Source organism: Macrobrachium nipponense, chromosome 4 (assembly GCF_015104395.2).
Source record: "Macrobrachium nipponense isolate FS-2020 chromosome 4, ASM1510439v2, whole genome shotgun sequence".
Taxonomy (NCBI): domain Eukaryota; kingdom Metazoa; phylum Arthropoda; class Malacostraca; order Decapoda; family Palaemonidae; genus Macrobrachium; species Macrobrachium nipponense.
This window is the reverse complement of record NC_061100.1, coordinates 37,745,753-37,764,754: the sequence shown is the minus strand read 5'-3', so window position 1 is coordinate 37,764,754 and position 19,002 is coordinate 37,745,753. Positions and strand designations below refer to the sequence as shown.

Genomic DNA, 19,002 nt, shown 5'->3' with positions numbered 1-19,002 from the left:
GAAAGCTTTAATCTTTGTAAATATTTCCATAAATATATTTCATCTGGATAAACAAGGATATTACTGTGGATCCTTCTATTGATTTCTTAGAAGCACGATACGGTGTTTTTATAATTCATATATATATATATATATATATATATATATATATATATATATATATATATATATATATATAAAGGTTTTTACCACTAAGGCCTTCGTGGCAAAACCTTTATTTATACATAGCATCACGTTTTATATACTTCGTGATCAAGTTATTTATATATACGTATGTATAGGATGTATTATATATAACATATATATATATCTATATATATATATATATATTGATATATGTGTGTGTGTGTGTGTGTGTATATATATATATATATATATATATACCTATATATATATATATGAATGATCTTCCCTGACCTAATCGAAACACTGGGAGCAGTTTTTTGACACCTGATGGGGTGGGAGTTTCTCCCTCCAAGGACCCCCAACATATGCACAGCTCTCCAGTATCATTGCTTAAGGCACACTGAAATACTCTTTTAAAGAATACATAAATAACATCAAGTTTAATTGTTTATTGTTCATAACAGTGTATAATTTATTGTTGGTTAATAGGGTAATGCATTGTTCTGTGCTCTTTCGCCTTCCAAACGTATAATGTTAAAAAAACTGGATCCGTGTTTTCCCCGACAATCCCTCAAAACTTTCTGGATTAGAGAGCAGAAGTAGGAAGCAGGCTGCCGAGACTGTGGTTCCCCTTTCCTGCAAATATACTGGAGAAAAATTCTTGATATCGAGATTGTTTACATAAACAGTATCTATATCAATGGCACTCTCCTTTTAGTGAAGGAAGATTCACGTTGAATAAAAGTAATCATTAAGAGAAATTAGATTGTAATACAAGGTGAAGAGAGATTATATAAGGGTGCGTTACCTGTCTTTTTCCGAGAGCATGACGAGAAGCAACAAATAGGGATCTCTTCCCATCTCTCCTTGTAGTGTTCATATGTAATCCCTTTGTATTTCATCCATCCGCGGCCTGGCGAAGTCAGGGTTCAGTTAAAAAGTTGTTTGATCATTTAGATGTAACGGTTATATGAAATTGTAACTTGCTTAAGTCGATTTCGTGAGTTGTTCTTCCATTTGATTTATGTACTTTGTTGTAGACCTCGTGGTCCTTTAATCCAATTCTCTATTGCTTTAATGTGTGTTTTTAAATCCAAATAGTCTAATTTTGTAATAAAACTAACAAAAAATCGAATCTTGCTACACCTTCTTTAATCATCGACGTTTGTGACTTTGCCCTTCAGGCAAGACTATCTAATTCTAACTCCATCCTGGTGACTATGAACTCGTGAGTCGGTTAAAATTTCAGAAATATAACATAATCAGGGTTACAGCTTAAAATATGGAAACCATTTTTAAGTATTCTAAAGTTTATTTGATAAATCGAACGTTTATCATCATGGTTATTTTCCAGTTATAATTTCATATTATTTGTTCTAATATAATTAACATGTAGCATTTTGTTGTTGAGAACTCAACAAGGCTCTATTTTCTGTGAGACGTAAATTCCAAACTTTGCTCCTATTCTACTTACCTTACCGACTTATCATTCGGTGTTTTAGCTATCAATTTAAAATGATTTCTCAAGATTGATGGAAGTCACAGCTTTGTTGTATTTCATTCATCTAGTGTATAATTTCGAAAATCATATCGATAGGGAACGCGCATATGAAAGTTTATTTGTGAATAGGTAGGTCGTGGAAAATTCATAAAAATCGGTGCCTGGATTGTGTAATGCTTTCAGAGTAAATCTAGGCCACAGATTTATTTCAAAGTGAACACTGGTTCCACTATAATCGCGTTTTGTATATTCTTTTTCTTATTATGAGTTCAAGGCCGAATGTTCATGAATATATATATATATAAATATATATATATATATATATATATATATATATATATATGTGTGTGTGTGAGTGTGTGTGTGTGTGTGTGTGTGTGTGTATGTATGTATGTATGTATGTATGTATATTTCTGTGCATTAAAGTAGGAGAACATTAATCATGATTGTAGAAATATAGATCGAATGGTGAAAATAATTTTTCAGTTTGGGAAAATGGTTGTTAATAGGAACGGCATATGGAAAATGTGAATACAGAGAAACCTTTGGGGTATAGTTTCACTTTAATACCACAACTCGATATTGGAATATGAAGACTGCTTTTAAATATCCTCAATATATTCAATACGAAAATCTTACTCAAATCCATCGGAAATTCACTACTATCAACGTATATACCGTCTTTTGTCTATGTTTTAACCTGCATTCCCATGGGGCCGGTACTAAACACGGAGCTCAAGGGATTGGTTGTGGTATTAAAATGAAAATTGACCCAATGAGGGATAAACAGGTCCTCTGTAAAATGTCTGGAATGCAAGAGGACTCAATGGAAGCAAAAGTTCCAACCATTTGAAAGGGTTCTTGAGTCAACTCTCCTTTGTAGATGATTAGAATAATCACAATAATGAACTCCAGTTAAGCGAAATCAACCTATCAAAGAGCATATGAAATCAAAACGAAAAAGAAATGTATAAATACTCAAGTGTAAATTGTGTATGTTCGTAAGTCGTTTCAACCATTACGAATCTATAAATCCTTTTCAAAAAAAGCGTGAAAAGAAAATTATCACTCCTCTGACCTGTAAATGGGTAAGTTAATAGTTTAATGAGGCGAAGTTTGTTCATTCCTAACCATAATTTCTTAGTAATCACCCGTCCATCAAACACGTTTGAAAGAAACGTTCAAGTTTATTCTGCGGAAAAGCTGATCGATCTATTAATTGCAAAAATAACACCAAAATGGAATGTTTTAAAATTTGACAAATTTTCCAAACGACTGTCAGGGCTTGGGAAAAACTTTTAACATTTATCCCTCTTATCTAGGAACCAAATGCACACAAAAAACGTAATGATTCATTTCTGGTCTCTGCACCGGCGGCAATATCACTTTCATTTTCTCTCACCTTTCTACCTAACATAATACTGAGGATACCTGTTGTTCAGACAGACTAATATTCTGTACATTTTAATATATTTTTGTGGATTCATTTTGATGTCCTCTTTTATCTATTTTTTTAAATTTTATTTTATTTATTTTTTTTTTTTTTTATTTTTTTTTTTTTTTTGCAATTCATCCATTTTCTTACTTTCCATACTCGACTCGATCATTTTGTTTTTTGAGTCCTACAGAATGGAGAAAATAATATTTGCTTTGACTCTGTCGACCACTGCAGAAAAGTCAATGTCGATACCAAGATACTTCTAGCAACTCCCAGGAGTCTGGTGTGAGTACTCGATGAAATATTTAACTTTGCAGTCTTCATAACCTAGACGTCTAACTACAGTATTAGTGGCATAAGTATATTCAATGTCTCTTCAAAAAGAGGATATTGTGGTTATTACAATTACATAATCTCAAGATCTATTCCCAATTTGCATTATGTTGCATCTTCTGATTTTAGTAGAAATCACTACATAGTTATAAAACTGCATGTCCTTATTTCCGGTGCTCTCAAGCCAAAAAGCGTGTTTTGATATGGAACTGGTTTACATATCAAAAGAGAGAAAAAGTTGAACTCTTCAAGTCTCTATGATGATTCACTTCATGCTGATTACCCTAAGGAGTCAAATTTCTCACTTCTAAATTCGATCATTTTAACACTATTAAACATATTAGCAAATTAGCCATCAAAAGGGATTATTAAAGTAAATCACCACAAGTGTTTCTAGAGTCACCATATAAAAAGGCTTCACTGGAAATCCCTGTCACTCAGCTTCTGGCATCCACCATGAAGTTCCAACTGAGCTTCCTCTTGGCTCTCCTAGCAGGCTCTACCCAGGCCTTAGTGGTCAGTCCAAAGGCCACAACGGAGACTGCTTCAGCTACTGTTCGCTTGGGACGTAGCCGGTCCCCTCTCGACCCTCTCCTCGTGGAGGTAGAAGCCTTTGGTGAGGTGCACAAACTGAGTCTCACCTCAGCCCCTTCGCCTCTCAGTGTCGACTTCAAACTTCAGACGGCAGCTGTTGATGAAGATGGAGTTTTCACTGTTGTAGATATTGAGGAAGAAGCTGAAGAAAGTGCCTCCGATCTTTATCATGATACTGATACTGGATCTGTTGTATTAGTTGATGGTGATAAAGTAGAGGGATTCATAACACCAACTCTCTCTTTATACATTGAAGCTGATGGAACTCATACAGCCATCAGGCAATATTCACCAATTCCTGAACAAATGACCCATGACTATGTCCAAGTACCAGAAGGAGTTCTCAAAAGTCAGGCTTCCTCTAAAAATACCAATAGAAAAATAGTCAGTGTTAATCCTGAGATCTATGTTGTCGTAGATGGCGCATTGGCCTCTAAATTTAAATCTAATACAAGGGTAAGGCAGTATTTGTCAGTATTTTGGAATGCGGTCAACCAAAGATTTGCCACATTCGCAGACCCTTCAATTAACTTGGTTCTTGCTGGTGCCTTGATACTTAGGCGTTCACAATACGAAACTTTCATCAATGACAACATTCTGATGGGCGATTACATCCATGGAGAAAACACTCTGGGTTCCTTCAGTGACTGGTTGTTCACAAAGAATACCAAGTTCCCCAATTATGACCTGGCCTACTTAATGACAGGAAAAGATATGGCTGATGTTGAAAACAGTGTCATTCAAGAGGGATTAGCTGGTATTGCATGGAGAGGAGCAGCCTGTGTGGTGAGTACTTACAACAAAAGGAATTTCAAGGCAGCCATGGGTGAAGACCAGGAAGCAAACTATGTGGGTGTCATGACAGCTCATGAGGTTGCCCATAATCTCGGTTCTCCTCATGATGGGTCGGATGGAGCTGAGGCTTGTTCATGGGATGATGGCTACATCATGAGCTATGTGTCTGGAAGTCCCAATAAAGTCTTCTTCTCTACTTGCTCACAACAACTCATGAAGGACTACATGTCGACGACTGATGGTGAGTGCCTGTCGAGCCTTGCAGTAGGAAGCAACATCGCTCTTTCCTCTCAGTTACCTGGAGACCTGATCACTATGGACCAACAGTGTCAGAAAATCACAGGTAAAAGTGATACTTATGCCTCAAAGTCTGCTGATGAAGATTCGCTTTGTGTGCAGCTGGAATGTCAGTGGCAAGTGAAGGAAGGCAACAGAATCTGGACCTACACACAGTCCAGTGGAAGACCTGCTGCAGAAGGATCCGCCTGCAGGAGTGGTGGAAAGTGTATCAACGGCTCTTGCCAGTAACTCACTTTTGACCAAACCAGTTAGAACCGATATTTGCTGAATTTTGTTGATTTAATGCCTTTTTTATTTGATTAAATACTTCATTGAAAATCTTTCTTTGATTTTTCCTATGAATCTAGACTGCTTCTCTTGTTTATTTTTTTTTACAATGCCAACGGTTATTAAATTGATGATTTGATATTTTCCTCAAAATTATTTCTTCTATGTAAATGAGATTATTATACACAATAAATTGTTATTTCTCAAAGAGGAAAAGGACAACGAAATTCTTTGCTATATGACTTACTGATCTATGAATTAACCATCGAAAAGATATTGAACTTTCCAGTGAGTTGACTCATTATTTCAAGTGATAAGAGGACTATAGCAACTAATATGATTTTTATAGCATTACAGCGGTTATTCTTGTCATGGATCTCAGACATTGTTAAGCATTTTACAACCAAACCTGCTGTATTATGAATAATATGCACCACTTCCAACGAAAACAGTCCTCTTAGAAATGCTCGATGTCTTACGTGACAAGTTTAACTCTAGTCAATTTCATGATTTGAAAATGTGAGCTTTTAATTTTTTATTTCATCATAAAATTTTTACTGCTTATCTTTTACATTTAATGCTCATTACACTCTTAAATAAATTCCAAAATGTCGATAAGATAATTAAATGTAGATTACAGTGAAGCATCACAGTCACCAGTAACTCTTAATAACCAAAGACAAATGGCAAATTAAGCAAATTTGACTAAAAAATGAGTTAAGCATTAGGGAATACAGGGGGCTAAGAAAATCATGAAAACGTACAATTTGTCGCCAGCGTAGAAGTTACTACTAGAAAAAGATAGATTTTGTGGTAAAGACTGAGTAATTATAATGCCTGAAAAGAAAACTGATAAGAACAAAGATGAATTAGTTCACTATCTATAAACCTTACTTTTCTTTAAAGAATGTTTAACATGCGTCAAAATAATGAAAACAAAAAGATTAAAGTGGTGGATGCTTAGGACCAACCAAAGTAAAACAGTATAAAGGTATTAGAATGTAAAGATACTTAGACAGATATTGATGACAGTAAACCAAAACAAAGAAAAGGATTGACAATGAATTGTAGGACGTCATTAAGTATTGATGCACGTTACAATGTGTTTACAGTTTTATCTTTCTAGCTTTTACAGCCGCAAGTTTATCTATCACGCCATCAAAGTTTATTTTGTTTGCGATCTCTTGCTCTACACTAAATAGAGTTAAAGCTGACAAGATAAGTTTCAACTTAGTAAATGATCGGTCACAACTAGCAATAATTGATACTGCAATGGTCAGCAGTATCTGAAGGGCAACTCGAAGGTTTGGGAAAACTTTTTCATCCCCATATTGTACAATGAAACAAAGTAATTCCTGTAGGTTAGTGATCAGTACATCATCTCGTGTTTTAAGCAGCATTCTGCAATCTACAATTTCGCTGAACAGATCCAAGCCATCTAAGTTAGTGTCATAGAAACTTGCCACATTAACGCACCTTTCTTTGATGTATGCTTCACTGGTTGTAGATAGCAACTCCTTTATATCCAAAAGAAATCCAAACTTTGAATACAAGTTAAACAATCTGATGAACCGTTCGCCCAGTTCATTATGCATTCTGTCAATAGTACCTACCTGTTGTTGTAACTGACGTCTTTCTATTCGAGAATGAAAAAGGTTGTATACATTAAAATTTTCTAACTATATTTTTTGTCGTAAAAGATAAATAAATAAAATACTTTATGTATTGATAATAACATAAGCCTTCCTAAGCCGTAGCTTTATGAAAATGCAGAAGTAATTATAGTATGCAGTTCGTTGTGCACAAAAAACACCCACGAAAGAAAACGAAACACTAGATTGATGGGGCTAACTACCCAATATCTTTGCACTGGCTCGCAGCCACTGAACCACTGATTTTATAAGTACGTAATAAAACTTGATAGTATGGTAATTATCACATAATTTCGTTTATATGTAATGAACATTAAAGGAAGTCAATCTTCATTAAATATAAAATATGTACTGAAAACTTAAAGATTCTAAGTTCCTGGTTTCATCACCCCATTTCCCCGAAATAAATGTCTTCCTAACTTCAATTTGGCGCCCCCTCAATGCTGCGCCCTGAGACAATCCCCCCTCACGACGCCTCTGAATAGCTAACTGGGTATTGTCTCTTGGTTTATAGACCTCAATGTGAAGAATCTAAGTGAAAATAGTATAAAGAACCACAAACCTCAAAATAGTATTGTCTGTAAACTGTAAAGTAAAATTATTAAGACTTACAGTTCTTCGTTTTTCATCGTTTGAAAAGGATGAAATGTAAACTATATTTACTTCGTTTTTAAGGATTTTATTCGCCTAAAATACTGACTTGGCATAATTGTACATAATAAAACATGATAAAATATTGTAACATTATAATTAATTAAAAACTACTTACAATACTTGTACTCAGGACGTGATAATATAGTGCAGGGTGTAATTCTGTTCATTTTTAATACTATATATATTATATATCATTGCGGATTGAAAACTGTAGGCTATATACAAATGCTGCAAGAACCCGAAAGCTGGAATTCGTGATATAATGATATCATTCAGTGAAATATAATATGCAATAATTTAAATAGAAACTCTCAAGCTTAAATATCTATTAATGCACTGTAAGGAACCCTATTATTATCACACTGGCATGAGCAGCAGAAGACATGGATGTTATGCAATAAGCGTGTAAACATATACAACATATGTAGGTGAGTTAAGACAGGAAAAGGACACTTCTACTTAGTTACCAGTCATGATATGGAAAAAATTAGCACTAGATATTGAATCTAAGGCATCGTTTCAACTTTCGCCATATTAAAATTCCAGCAACAAACTGACTGAATTATAATGAATAAATAATGTGAACAATTACTGGTTATGAGCCACGCTACATTACTAATGAGGCCATTTTCGATATGGGACGGAATTCTACAAAAGAAAATGTATTATAAGCTGGATTGCTGCTTATCCCACTATGTGCCAAACTAAGCGAAGCTTTATAATCGTGTTCTGTTTATAATGCTGTAGAACGTTAACTCATTCTCTCGTAAAGTAGGTAATAGCATTTATATTTATAGCAAAAATGGAGAAAATTATGTATAATCAATGTAATTATTATTAGTTAAAATAATAATTATAATTAAATGGTTGTAATTATAATTATAAATCTAATTATAGTCATCTGACGTGCCAAAATTAAAACAAAATGACAAGGTAACTGAAAGGAAAAGGGGTCTTCTTTACGTGATTTTAAGTGACAGAAGAGAAAAGTGAATCTCTTAGGCAGAAAATCTATATCCTTCTTTTGGAAAGCATAGAAATGAGCAATAAGCTAAGCTTTATCATAATTTACAGAAGTACTTGCATTACTGAATACACGTAAAATAAAATAGAAATCTCTTTCAGTATGTATCACATAACTCATTAACAAAGTAAAGGCGGTACATAAGTGGCCTGCAACTTAAAAAACTAAAATCATAGGTAGACGAAGGCCACTGAGTAGTGAGGCACATGCTCAGTGAGGAATTGAAAACTAATGAATAATAATTATCACAAATCAGGGAGAAAATCTGGACTCATGGATTTTGCAAGTGTCTTTTCCCAAAATTTGCCTTAAGGAGTGTTTATATGTTCTTGTTATTTGTGTATGTACACTTTTAGTTAGTCCTTTTTTCTAGAAACTGAAGTCTGACGACTGTAGGTTAAGTTCTGCCACCCTGAAAAATTTTTCAGCACAACCAAAATATCAGGCCTTTCTCAACGCTACTTTGGAAAATCAGAATCAATCTACCAGTTTTATAGTCCTTTTTTTATGGGGATGAGAGGGGCTCTGTTGTGTCAATCTGCCCTCAATACGTGTTTTCTGTATACAGTATTCTCCAGGACTGCCTGTATTTCGTACGACACTCACCTCGAGACAGTACATCATTCTGGTTGTTTCTGTAGCTGAAGTTGCCAAGAAAATATTCAGCTTTTATTCTTCTAAATTATTATTAAATATCTCGGCGCACATTCGTTAGATTTTATTAGTCGAGACGCAGCTTCGACTTGTCCTACACGGCGAATGCGTCTTCATATGCATCAAATAAGCAGAGCGAAACCCTTAGGCTTTCTTCGCCACTGCCACCACTCTGACTTCATGTTAGTTTACGTCGCGTTGGAGGAATTTCTCTCTCTCCACAGTCAAGTCATTCTTGATTTGGCCATTTTGAGAGCAGCACGGCATCTCAAATATACATTTCAACGGCTCTCGCCATCCACAGGCAAGTGACAATACAGATTATCAGCACCAAATGCCTCGATGTACTGATCTTCTTCTTGACAAAAATGGCACATCCATCGTCGGTTTTAACTCCTCTCTTAGACCGTAACAAGGGCAAAAGAAAGTCGTGGTTGCACTTAAAACTCAAAATTAGTATAACCCTTCACTTTGAGTCATTGCTAAACCTAGAAGAAGGAAAGAAAAGATAAATTAAACAAAAATGCTACGAAAGAGACATAGTGTCTGATTTGTCAAATGAAAATAAGAAAGATGATTTCCTTTTTTCTAAGCTAATTATTATGACTTTCACTAATGCTTCTTCGCAGCTCATTACAACCATTTTTTAAAATGAATGATAACAAATTTATTCTTACTGTTGCTGTAGTACATCTCTAAAAGAATTTTGAAAAATAGTTACTAATAAAAGAGCAAGTTGACATCTTGCAACAAGAAATATATCAATTCTTAGCCGTTTTGAATAAAAATAATTCTGTAGGTAAAGCTTATTTTTCCAAAAGCGTCATTTTTGAGAAAACCTCGTATTTTCGGCGTTCTAAGCTTTCCTTATCCACGACAAAACGAAGACACTTTCGAGATCACGTCGTTATCAGAATCAAAATCCATCCGACGAAGTGATCTCTTAAGATTGAGGCTCAATGATAACCCTATTTTTGGAGAAAGCAGTAGCTTTATTACCACAGATACATAGTAAAAGCTGAGAATTCCAACAAAATATTTTACTTTCTTTAGTCCCAGAGTTATTTCTTACGAGCTAAGTTTTAATACTTCCCTGATGGAGTCGGTTTTGTACAAACACATCAAAAAGGCTAAATTACTCAGGGGACAACAAGAAGGAACTTTTTATTCATAAAATACTGGAAGAACAAAATAACATTTAATATTTTTCAAGGATAAACTTTTTTTATGCCTAATTACAAATACTGAGGATCTCGCTAGCAAGATTTTACCAATAACAGTAACAATAACGATATTAATGATTTTAATCAAATTTAAGACTAGTTTATGTGCTGAAAATAAGTACTAAAAGAAGCACTAATTACAAAAGCAGAAACCAAATACTAATTGTGAGCAACTAGCTCTACTAATGAGTGACGCTCCCGCAAACAAAGCCATTGGATTAACAAAACTACTTCATGTTCAAGTTAAATACTTTACTTTTTTCCTACTCCAAATACTGAACGATATGTTTTTCTTTTCTTTTTATCGAATGTGCACTGTGCCACTTTTGAAGGCTAATGAGCAATGGAGCATAATAAAAGAAGATCTTGATGTGTACTGAACTGAAATGGTGATAAGAGTTAATTCTTTAGATTAATACGTTACAAGTATCCTAAATTTAGCGATGTCAAAACTGAGGTAGAAAGTAGCAGTTGTAGTTAGTGCCATTTGGAACAATAAATTCTTAACTGTAACTCTTGAATAAATAACAAGTAACAGAGGACGACTCCGACACAATATCAGACACATTATATGACGAAACAACAGACAAACTCATCGTAAATTATGGGGTCAATACTGTCATCGGGAATTTTATAATTTGGAAAAGTGACAAGCGCAGGATGATTTGGCTCAGCGCTGTGCTAGTTGCTTGTAGAAACTGGATGGTCGACAATCTCCGTGAAAGTTTAATTGGAATGAGAACAATACATTGTCTAATACAATCACTCCCCGCCACTCCACCCCCACCGCACCCAAACTCAGAACTTTAAACAAAGATACGTAGTCAATTAGGAATGTCTCACAAAATTACAAGTTTATATCTTGGATGAACACTTCACATCTCCAGTATTATCTGTAACATTACACTGAATCAATTAAAACCAACCTTACCCCTTATATCAACATATATGCTGCTCACAAGTGCAATTTCTTAACACGTATTCATATACTTAATGGAATTTAGTTTAGGAATGAAATCTTCATACATTAACAGCGAGGCAAAATATGACACTGGGACCGTCAAATTTTCAATTCCTGAATTCACAAGTACAGAATATACCTCCCAGTTCGCCTACAAATATCCAGACAATTATATTGAATTTTGAACCTTAAGATTATTCTATAACATTTATAACGCTGTAGCATTGAACGCAGAGGTCGATTAATAGGGTTACACGAAGTGCTTCACAAAAGCAGACTCTTATATCCAAAGCATTATAGAATAACATCCAATTTTCCGAGGTCGTATTTTCATTTTCAAAAGAAGAACAAAATCTTAATTTGTGTGTGTAAGAAGCTTGTACAAACTGCGTTTACTCCACGCTTTCAGACTCCTGCCTAACCATGTGATGCTTGTTGGGACATTTGACTACCTGTGGGTGTTCCCTCTGTGGTATGTCGACAGGTAGGCCTAGGCACTTCTTGATGTATCGAGCAACCAACATCTGCGGGTACTCTTGCCATTTGTTCAGCGTCTCTTTGGGTGTTGCTACCTGTTGGGGAGAAGATTTTCGAAGTTTTTATATAAATTAGCCTTGTTGTCATCTAATAGGTAGAAACTTTGTGTGGTGTAAATGTCATTTTATTCCTAATGGGAAAAGTCACTACGCATTTCACTACTACGCTACCGTGTTTTTACACAATATATACCTTTCAATACTGAAACCTTATTTTAATCATAACAACACTACTGTTACAACAAATGGCCCAGAAATACTGACGTGCTGTAATATCAGACAGAGTGTAATATTGAGAAGGGTCGTAATTTCATAGTTTGTGATAATTGTGCTTGCTATCGCATTGTGGAAAAAATGTACTTCGAATTTTCTTGGTGAATTAATTGTACGGAACAGAAGAGGCAAGGTAGTGAGCAAACGTGAATTCGAGAAGCTGCAAATTGAAAAATGTTAATTTATGATTAATTGCTGACTGTGTACTCTTGCCGCCGAGTGATGTGATGTTGATGTTATGGGATATCCAGAGTGATTCAATGACTATGTACGTGAAAAAGTGAGGTTTATGCCAAAATGCTAGTTGATGCATTTCCATCCTGTCACATTGCTTGAATACGTAAACGCGGTTACAATTACATAGATGCAGGTTCTAAAAAAAAAAATCAAAATACGTCATAGCAAGACAGTGGTTAAATATTGCACAAGTCAGCCATGAAACTACATTTTCTGTAAAGATACGTATATATATATTAGAGAACTTTATTTGGGAGACTAATGTACATTTACCTCCGTTTACGTTGGTCCCTGGCTTTGAGAAAAAATAAAAATTAATATAATTCTACAGTTTTTCCTGTGGAAATTTCACTACTAAATCAATAATATAGACGGGTAAATTAAAAATGGAATTATCTAGAGTTTTTCCAGTGGCAATTTCATTACTAAATTGATATTATAGACGAGTAAATTAGTATAATATGACCTATATGGTCACAAAATAGTGGAACCATACCTTTTTCTCTTCCCTACCCCAACTGGAGTTGCCAATGTATTCCTTTAATTTGAGATGTAAGATTGATTTCATCCTTCTACTCTGGGTAGATCTAGACTATGGCAGTTGCGGTTTTTCTATGCAGTTTTACCTACTGAACAAGAATCTTAAGTAATATTTATTCGGACGACTGTAATTAACCCCCCCAAGGGCCAGCTTCTGTAGAAATACTACTCTGTTCAAGTTCCTTTTCCTTCGGAGCTCTCTCTCTCTCTCTCTCTCTCTCTCTCTCTCTCTCTCTCTCTCTCTCTCTCTCTCTCTCTCGATTTTCCTACCTGGTCCCCGTTCAATCTGTTAAGCAACGTGACGCACACGACAGCCCCCTTGATTCCAGCCTGGTGGCAAAGGGCAGCGAAGCACAGTGACTCCATCTCCATATTGACGACATTCTCCTTGTGAATCTTGTTGAGGAATTCCAGTTTATCCTTTTCGGTGTAGTCACAGAAGGCACCGTCTAATCTTCCTTGTCCTGTGAGAGACGCAATGGTCAGAGGTGACGGGTCAAATGTCACTATCCCCTAAGATAGCTTAAGTTATGAAATGTCACTTAAGGATGGATAACAGATGTTACAAAAAGTGTAATTTTACAATAATAACAAAATATTCACTAAACTGTAATAAATGAAAAGCCGAGGGTGACCTTGCACCTCAAAAAAAGTCGCCAGAATATTAAGAATCATACAACAATGTTTCTAAATTAGGAAATGTTACTAAAATAGCGAAGTAAAAAAGACAACTATACTATTAAAATAATGGGACAACCTTGCTACAGTGTTTATATAGCTAACCACTGTGTGTTTGTGCTTGCGGCCTTGAGAAATATTAAATAAAGATCAAACTATTTCGAACGAGATACTTAATTCACTTCGGACTTACAACAAGGACTAATCAATCATTTGGTTCTGGACTCCATGATTTGGCATATTTTTCCCTGCCAAGTCTACACCATCAGTCTTGGCTAGAGACAGACTTAGAGTTACCCAGACCATCATCTGCCGAATGAAAACAAATTCCTTACCTTCGTAGAAGTCGTAGGTGCACATCGTCTTGCCCACGGTAATGGTGAAAGGGTCACTTTCCCGCCGGAGGTTCTTGAGATCATGTGCCAACTGCTTGTCGAGGAGGGCTGGTCTCCTCTGCATCTTTCCTAAAACGGGCTGTGGAAAAAGTCGATTGCCTATGTTACAGCTATTTTTTTATAAAGTGAGCAGAAAATGCATGCATTGTACACAATACATAATACATACACACACTCTCTCTCTCACACACACACACACACACACACATATATCATATACTATATACTATATATATATATATATATATATATATATATATATACATATATATATTATATATAATAACATATATTATATGCATGTATATATATATATAAAATATAAATATATACATGCATATATATATATATATATATATATATAATATATTATATTAGTGTCATATAGCATATATATACGTGTGTGTGTGTGTGTGTGTGTGTGTGGGCAACGTGGTGGATTTTAAATAAAACTCATAATCGATTCTTTACCTCCGTTTACGTTATTTAAAAAAAAATTAATAAATAAAAAAGAATAACAACGACCTGGTGCTCCTTGCGTTCAGTCAGCGTCTCCCCGTCCCCTGTGAATCCTCCCGAGCATCCTCACACATGCTACACAAAAGCCAAGCACAGAGTAACCAACCACTAAGCAGGGTTTTCCCATCCATCTTAATAGACAAGAGCAACAATACGCTTTATACTAAAGATGCTACTAAAGTCACTGGAACATGATGAAAATTATACATGTTAAAATTAAATCATTATTTCCCGACATCATAAAAATTATATGTAACATCGTCCCACATACGTTCAAGTGCAAAAAAATCACGTCGTGTTCTTAGTCATTAAGCGAACGGGGGTTGCAGTGCATACCAAAGGTCTTTGGCCAAAGAGTGATTATCTTTCACTATCTTTACAGGCAAACGCCACACGTCCAGACTTTGCTATCAGATTTCTTTCCGCTAAGCTCAATTTCTATAAATATCCTCTCGCTTCATACATCTCATCAGCTAAATGTTAGTATTCACATTATTATTCATTCATTACGCACACACGTATGTGTGTGTGTGTGTTTGAGTGTGCTTTTTTAGACGCAGTATCTGTTTTTGGCAGTTTTCGTTAAGTGCAATTACGTTCGTGACCTCTACTACTTTCAGGCAACGCTTTTTAATTTCCTGTACCTCTTATCATCAAAGCTGAAAGTCTTAAATGACATAAAAATTGCTGCTTTCCACAATGACGCACGAGTGCGTCATCAGGACTCTCTTGTCATAGGATTTATAATGGAATCAGGCAGCTGTGATCATCAAAGGTCTCAAGTTTTCCGATGTTATGGCTTTTTATTTCTCCTGAATATTAGGTAACTTGAATGGAACGTAAAATTTAGGCCATGCGCTGGGGCCTATAAGGTCATTCAGTGCTGAAAGGAAAATTGTTTCAAAGGTGTAACACGAGGAAAACATCGCAATTGCACTATGAAACAATTGTTAGGAGATGGTGGAAAGAGAATATGAACGGACGTACAGTAAAAGGAACGGAAGATGTTGCAACTGGGAGTTGAAGGGACGCTGCAAAGAACCTTAAGTAATACCTACAGTACACCGCATGAGGTACACTAATGACAGTACACCCCTACGGGATATTAGATAACTGTACATGGAATGAAATATCACGCTTTTTTTTATTACCAAAAGGTAGATATAATGAATGAAAAACGCTTCTCGACTGTGATAATGCAAGGATTGGGTACAAAACCTTGAACCAGTTGGGAATACCCATAATTATATATGCTTTCGAATATTCCTCTCTTTTACCAGTGGAAATTTGTGCTTGTAAAGATAATGTTTCCTCGTTCGATATGAAATTCATCTGTGTAGTTCCATTTAAAATAAAGTGCCATTCATTTCTTTAAAAGATCCGACATCCCAAAAACAACCTGTGAGTAATCGGAGTATTCGAAATCTGTCCTCAGGTGACCCTCCCTCATTCCTTTGGTTCTGGTTCCCTGGGGGGATTAGCGGTTATGGCTCATTCTCTTTTCTAACCCAAGATGGGCTCACCCAAGGTCCTTTCTTTGGACCTTGGGATCACCTGCCAATTCCTGTTACCTCACAGTCACCGACCGAAGATGTCGAATTTAATGGAGAATACTACAACCTTCTTGCCAGTCACCTTCCCCCTTTTTCCCAAACTTTTATTGCCTTTTAATGCGTTCCAGGTAAGTGTGGTGGCATTTGGATCCCTGGGGAGGGCAGCGGTTTTGGTGTCATATTCGCACCTTTCGTTGTGTGAATCTTCCTCTGCGTTAAAAGGGATTTCGCCAACTAACAACTTCTCTTACATGCTGCTTGTTGTCTGCCGACTATTTATCAATTTCACTTCTACATTTTCATCTTTATTTATGTTGGAAGAAGTGAGAAGGAAATGAACATCGACAAGTAGTAAAACATGGCAAAATAAGAAATAAAGAAGTATCAAGAAAGAATGAAATATATAGAGGATTCAAATAGTTATGAGGAAGATAAAAATCTGATTGTTTGTACTCGTACACTGCGCACATTAATAAGTCTCAGTCGTAACAGCAAAACACTGCCTCTCACGCGTTATACTAGCTATCAGGAGATTTTTACCTTTACTTCCTAAATTGCTACTTTTTCTCCTCTAAATAAACATTTCTCCATTAAATAATACTTGGAACGCAGTTGGGTGCCATCTTCAAATTGAAATTCCTTATTCATGACGGTAATATCTGAACGCAAGGGGGGCGAGGTTACGGTCGCCTATAAAAGTTTCCATCCTTTCTCCTTCGTTTATTCTGTAGGATTACGTGAGGCTCGTTAAGTGCTGTCTTCCTTGAAGAAGTAGTGGTTCCAAACACCGTTCTTCGCGGATACCTTAGCGGTACATTTTATGAAGTTGGGTAAAAATTTTCGTAACAACCCAAAAATAAATCAGCGTATGTTTTGCATAAACTTAGCATTCCCACCAGATGGCTAATATATTTACACTCTTTGGTAAATGAAGGTTTTAAATGGCCATATGTAGTAGTAGATATGACTTTTGTAAGTCATATCTACTACTACAACGTTTACTAATGTGCTTGGTTTCCTACGAGTAATAAAAGATGAAAACAATCTGACACCACGCTCCGTTATTTCGATTATTGGATCCGGTGCAGAGTGCGCAGACATTCGAAATGCAAAGTTCTTATTATGACCGAAAATTAATGATAATAAAATTGAGCTCATAAGTGAGAAGGAGAGTCAAATGAATCAGATGTCGACGGAATAAATGAAAAGGCTATAACGATTCAAGTTTATGATTTCTAAAAGCAAGTAGGCAACACGATTAAGAAAGTGGCATATGACTGGCTGCTTACTTAATCCAACGTCTGAGGACATATAACTATTAGAGTCTAATGCCTACAGAATTTGGCAAATGATCGCAATATTAGAACATTAGCAACATAATTACGCAAATGAGCTTCATGATTCAATGATATATTTAACCTTGCTCGGTACTCATTTAGACGTATGAATATAGTTGAAATAATACTGCATAAAGCTTTATGTCTGATTCATCTTCTTTTCAGAATATCTCTCAATGTACCGGGTTGTCTGTCTCCCCGTTTCTTAGTTAAATCAAAGACGATGCGTCCCATCAACGACCCTGTTATCTAGCGATCTGTTCTACAGGCATTATTTCAGCCACTGCTATGTGTTTGTGCTCCTATTCACATCTAAGAGACACATAACGCTTGCCGTACATCAAGATGAGTTAATTCTGGCTTTTCCTTCCCTCTAAAGCTCATATTTTGGAACCCTCCTGTGTATCTGAGTTCCCCAATTCTTAAATCCTCTCCCTCTCTTAGGGAACGTGTCTACGGCTTTACCTACGATCAGGCCCTCTTCCCCTTCCACAGTTTCCCCTTTATTCCTGGGTAACAAAAACATTGTTAATAACCCTGTCGTATATCTTCGCTTTTAAAAGAAACTCAACCAAAACCTACGCGTGTATCAACTGTATATCCATGCAATTTAACTAAACACAAAATCATGCAAATCACTACAAAAACTAATCGTATCCCTCCAAAATGAAATGTTTAGTCTAAACTCACCAACTCGAGGAAGGGCTGCATGAGGCCGTCGACGGCACTCTCCGAGATGACCAAATTTCCTCCCTCGATGCCAATTCCTCCGCATGTACCAAGACGGAAGAAGATGGGGTCCTTGCACTTGGCATGGAACATGAGTTTGATGACCTCGTGCAAGAGGATACCAACGGACGGAATGCCCATACCATGGGAGAAGCATAATACTGGACCGACCTGTTATGCGGAGAAATTATTTATTTTTTGTTTTTACTTATTTCTCTCATCTCTCTGCAGAAGCAACAGCAGAGTTATTATTTCGAAATTACATTATTTACTCTAACTAAGGCTATAACTGCCCAGTTCTCCATCTCGTGTTGTGAAAAGTATTTGAGATTAGATCACTCTACTCTGCACGTATTTTAACTATCGTCATGTCTACTTTAGGAGCAACTGAGATGAAAACCCTGAGCTTTGAAACACCGCTGATTAGCAGCCTGTTTTCTCCCTTAATTTGCATAATAATAAATGAGGCACTGTCTTCAACAATTTATGATATGACCTTCACTGAAACTGAAGTATAGCCTTTTCCAGTATCTATCAATATCTTTTGCAGCAGATGAGAAAATCACTGAAGCCATACCTGCTAAAACATCCTTCAAATCCTTTTTTATTTCATCTTGTCATTGACGGTATTACAGCAAGAACTGTCACATACCTTATACAGCATTGATCATAATCCACTACAG

The 19,002-nt window shown here is 35.9% G+C and overlaps 2 protein-coding genes across 5 annotated transcripts in view; one reads left to right on the top strand and one right to left on the bottom strand.

Moving 5' to 3' along the window:
• The first annotated feature begins 3,807 nt into the window (after nt 1-3,807).
• LOC135211339 (A disintegrin and metalloproteinase with thrombospondin motifs like) lies at nt 3,808-5,315 on the top strand. The gene has a single exon (XM_064244654.1). It carries the CDS (start codon nt 3,855-3,857, stop codon nt 5,313-5,315), a length of 1,461 nt encoding a protein of 486 aa, XP_064100724.1. The 5' UTR covers nt 3,808-3,854.
• Nucleotides 5,316-7,676: 2,361 nt separating this feature from the next.
• The window catches only part of LOC135210864 (uridine phosphorylase 1-like), a 62,688-nt gene continuing 51,362 nt past the window's right edge, over nt 7,677-19,002 (bottom strand). For 3 of the 4 annotated variants that reach the window (XM_064243770.1, XM_064243771.1, XM_064243769.1), the window contains 4 exons: nt 18,281-18,490; nt 14,122-14,260; nt 13,379-13,572; nt 10,310-12,094 (listed from right to left, as the gene is read on the bottom strand). In XM_064243770.1, coding sequence (XP_064099840.1) covers nt 11,915-12,094; nt 13,379-13,572; nt 14,122-14,260; nt 18,281-18,490 — 723 coding nt within the window. In that variant the 3' untranslated portion in view covers nt 10,310-11,914. Of the gene's footprint in view, nt 9,827-10,309; nt 12,095-13,378; nt 13,573-14,121; nt 14,261-18,280; nt 18,491-19,002 lie in introns of those variants that run through there. The other variant, XM_064243772.1, reaches the window with a different exon arrangement.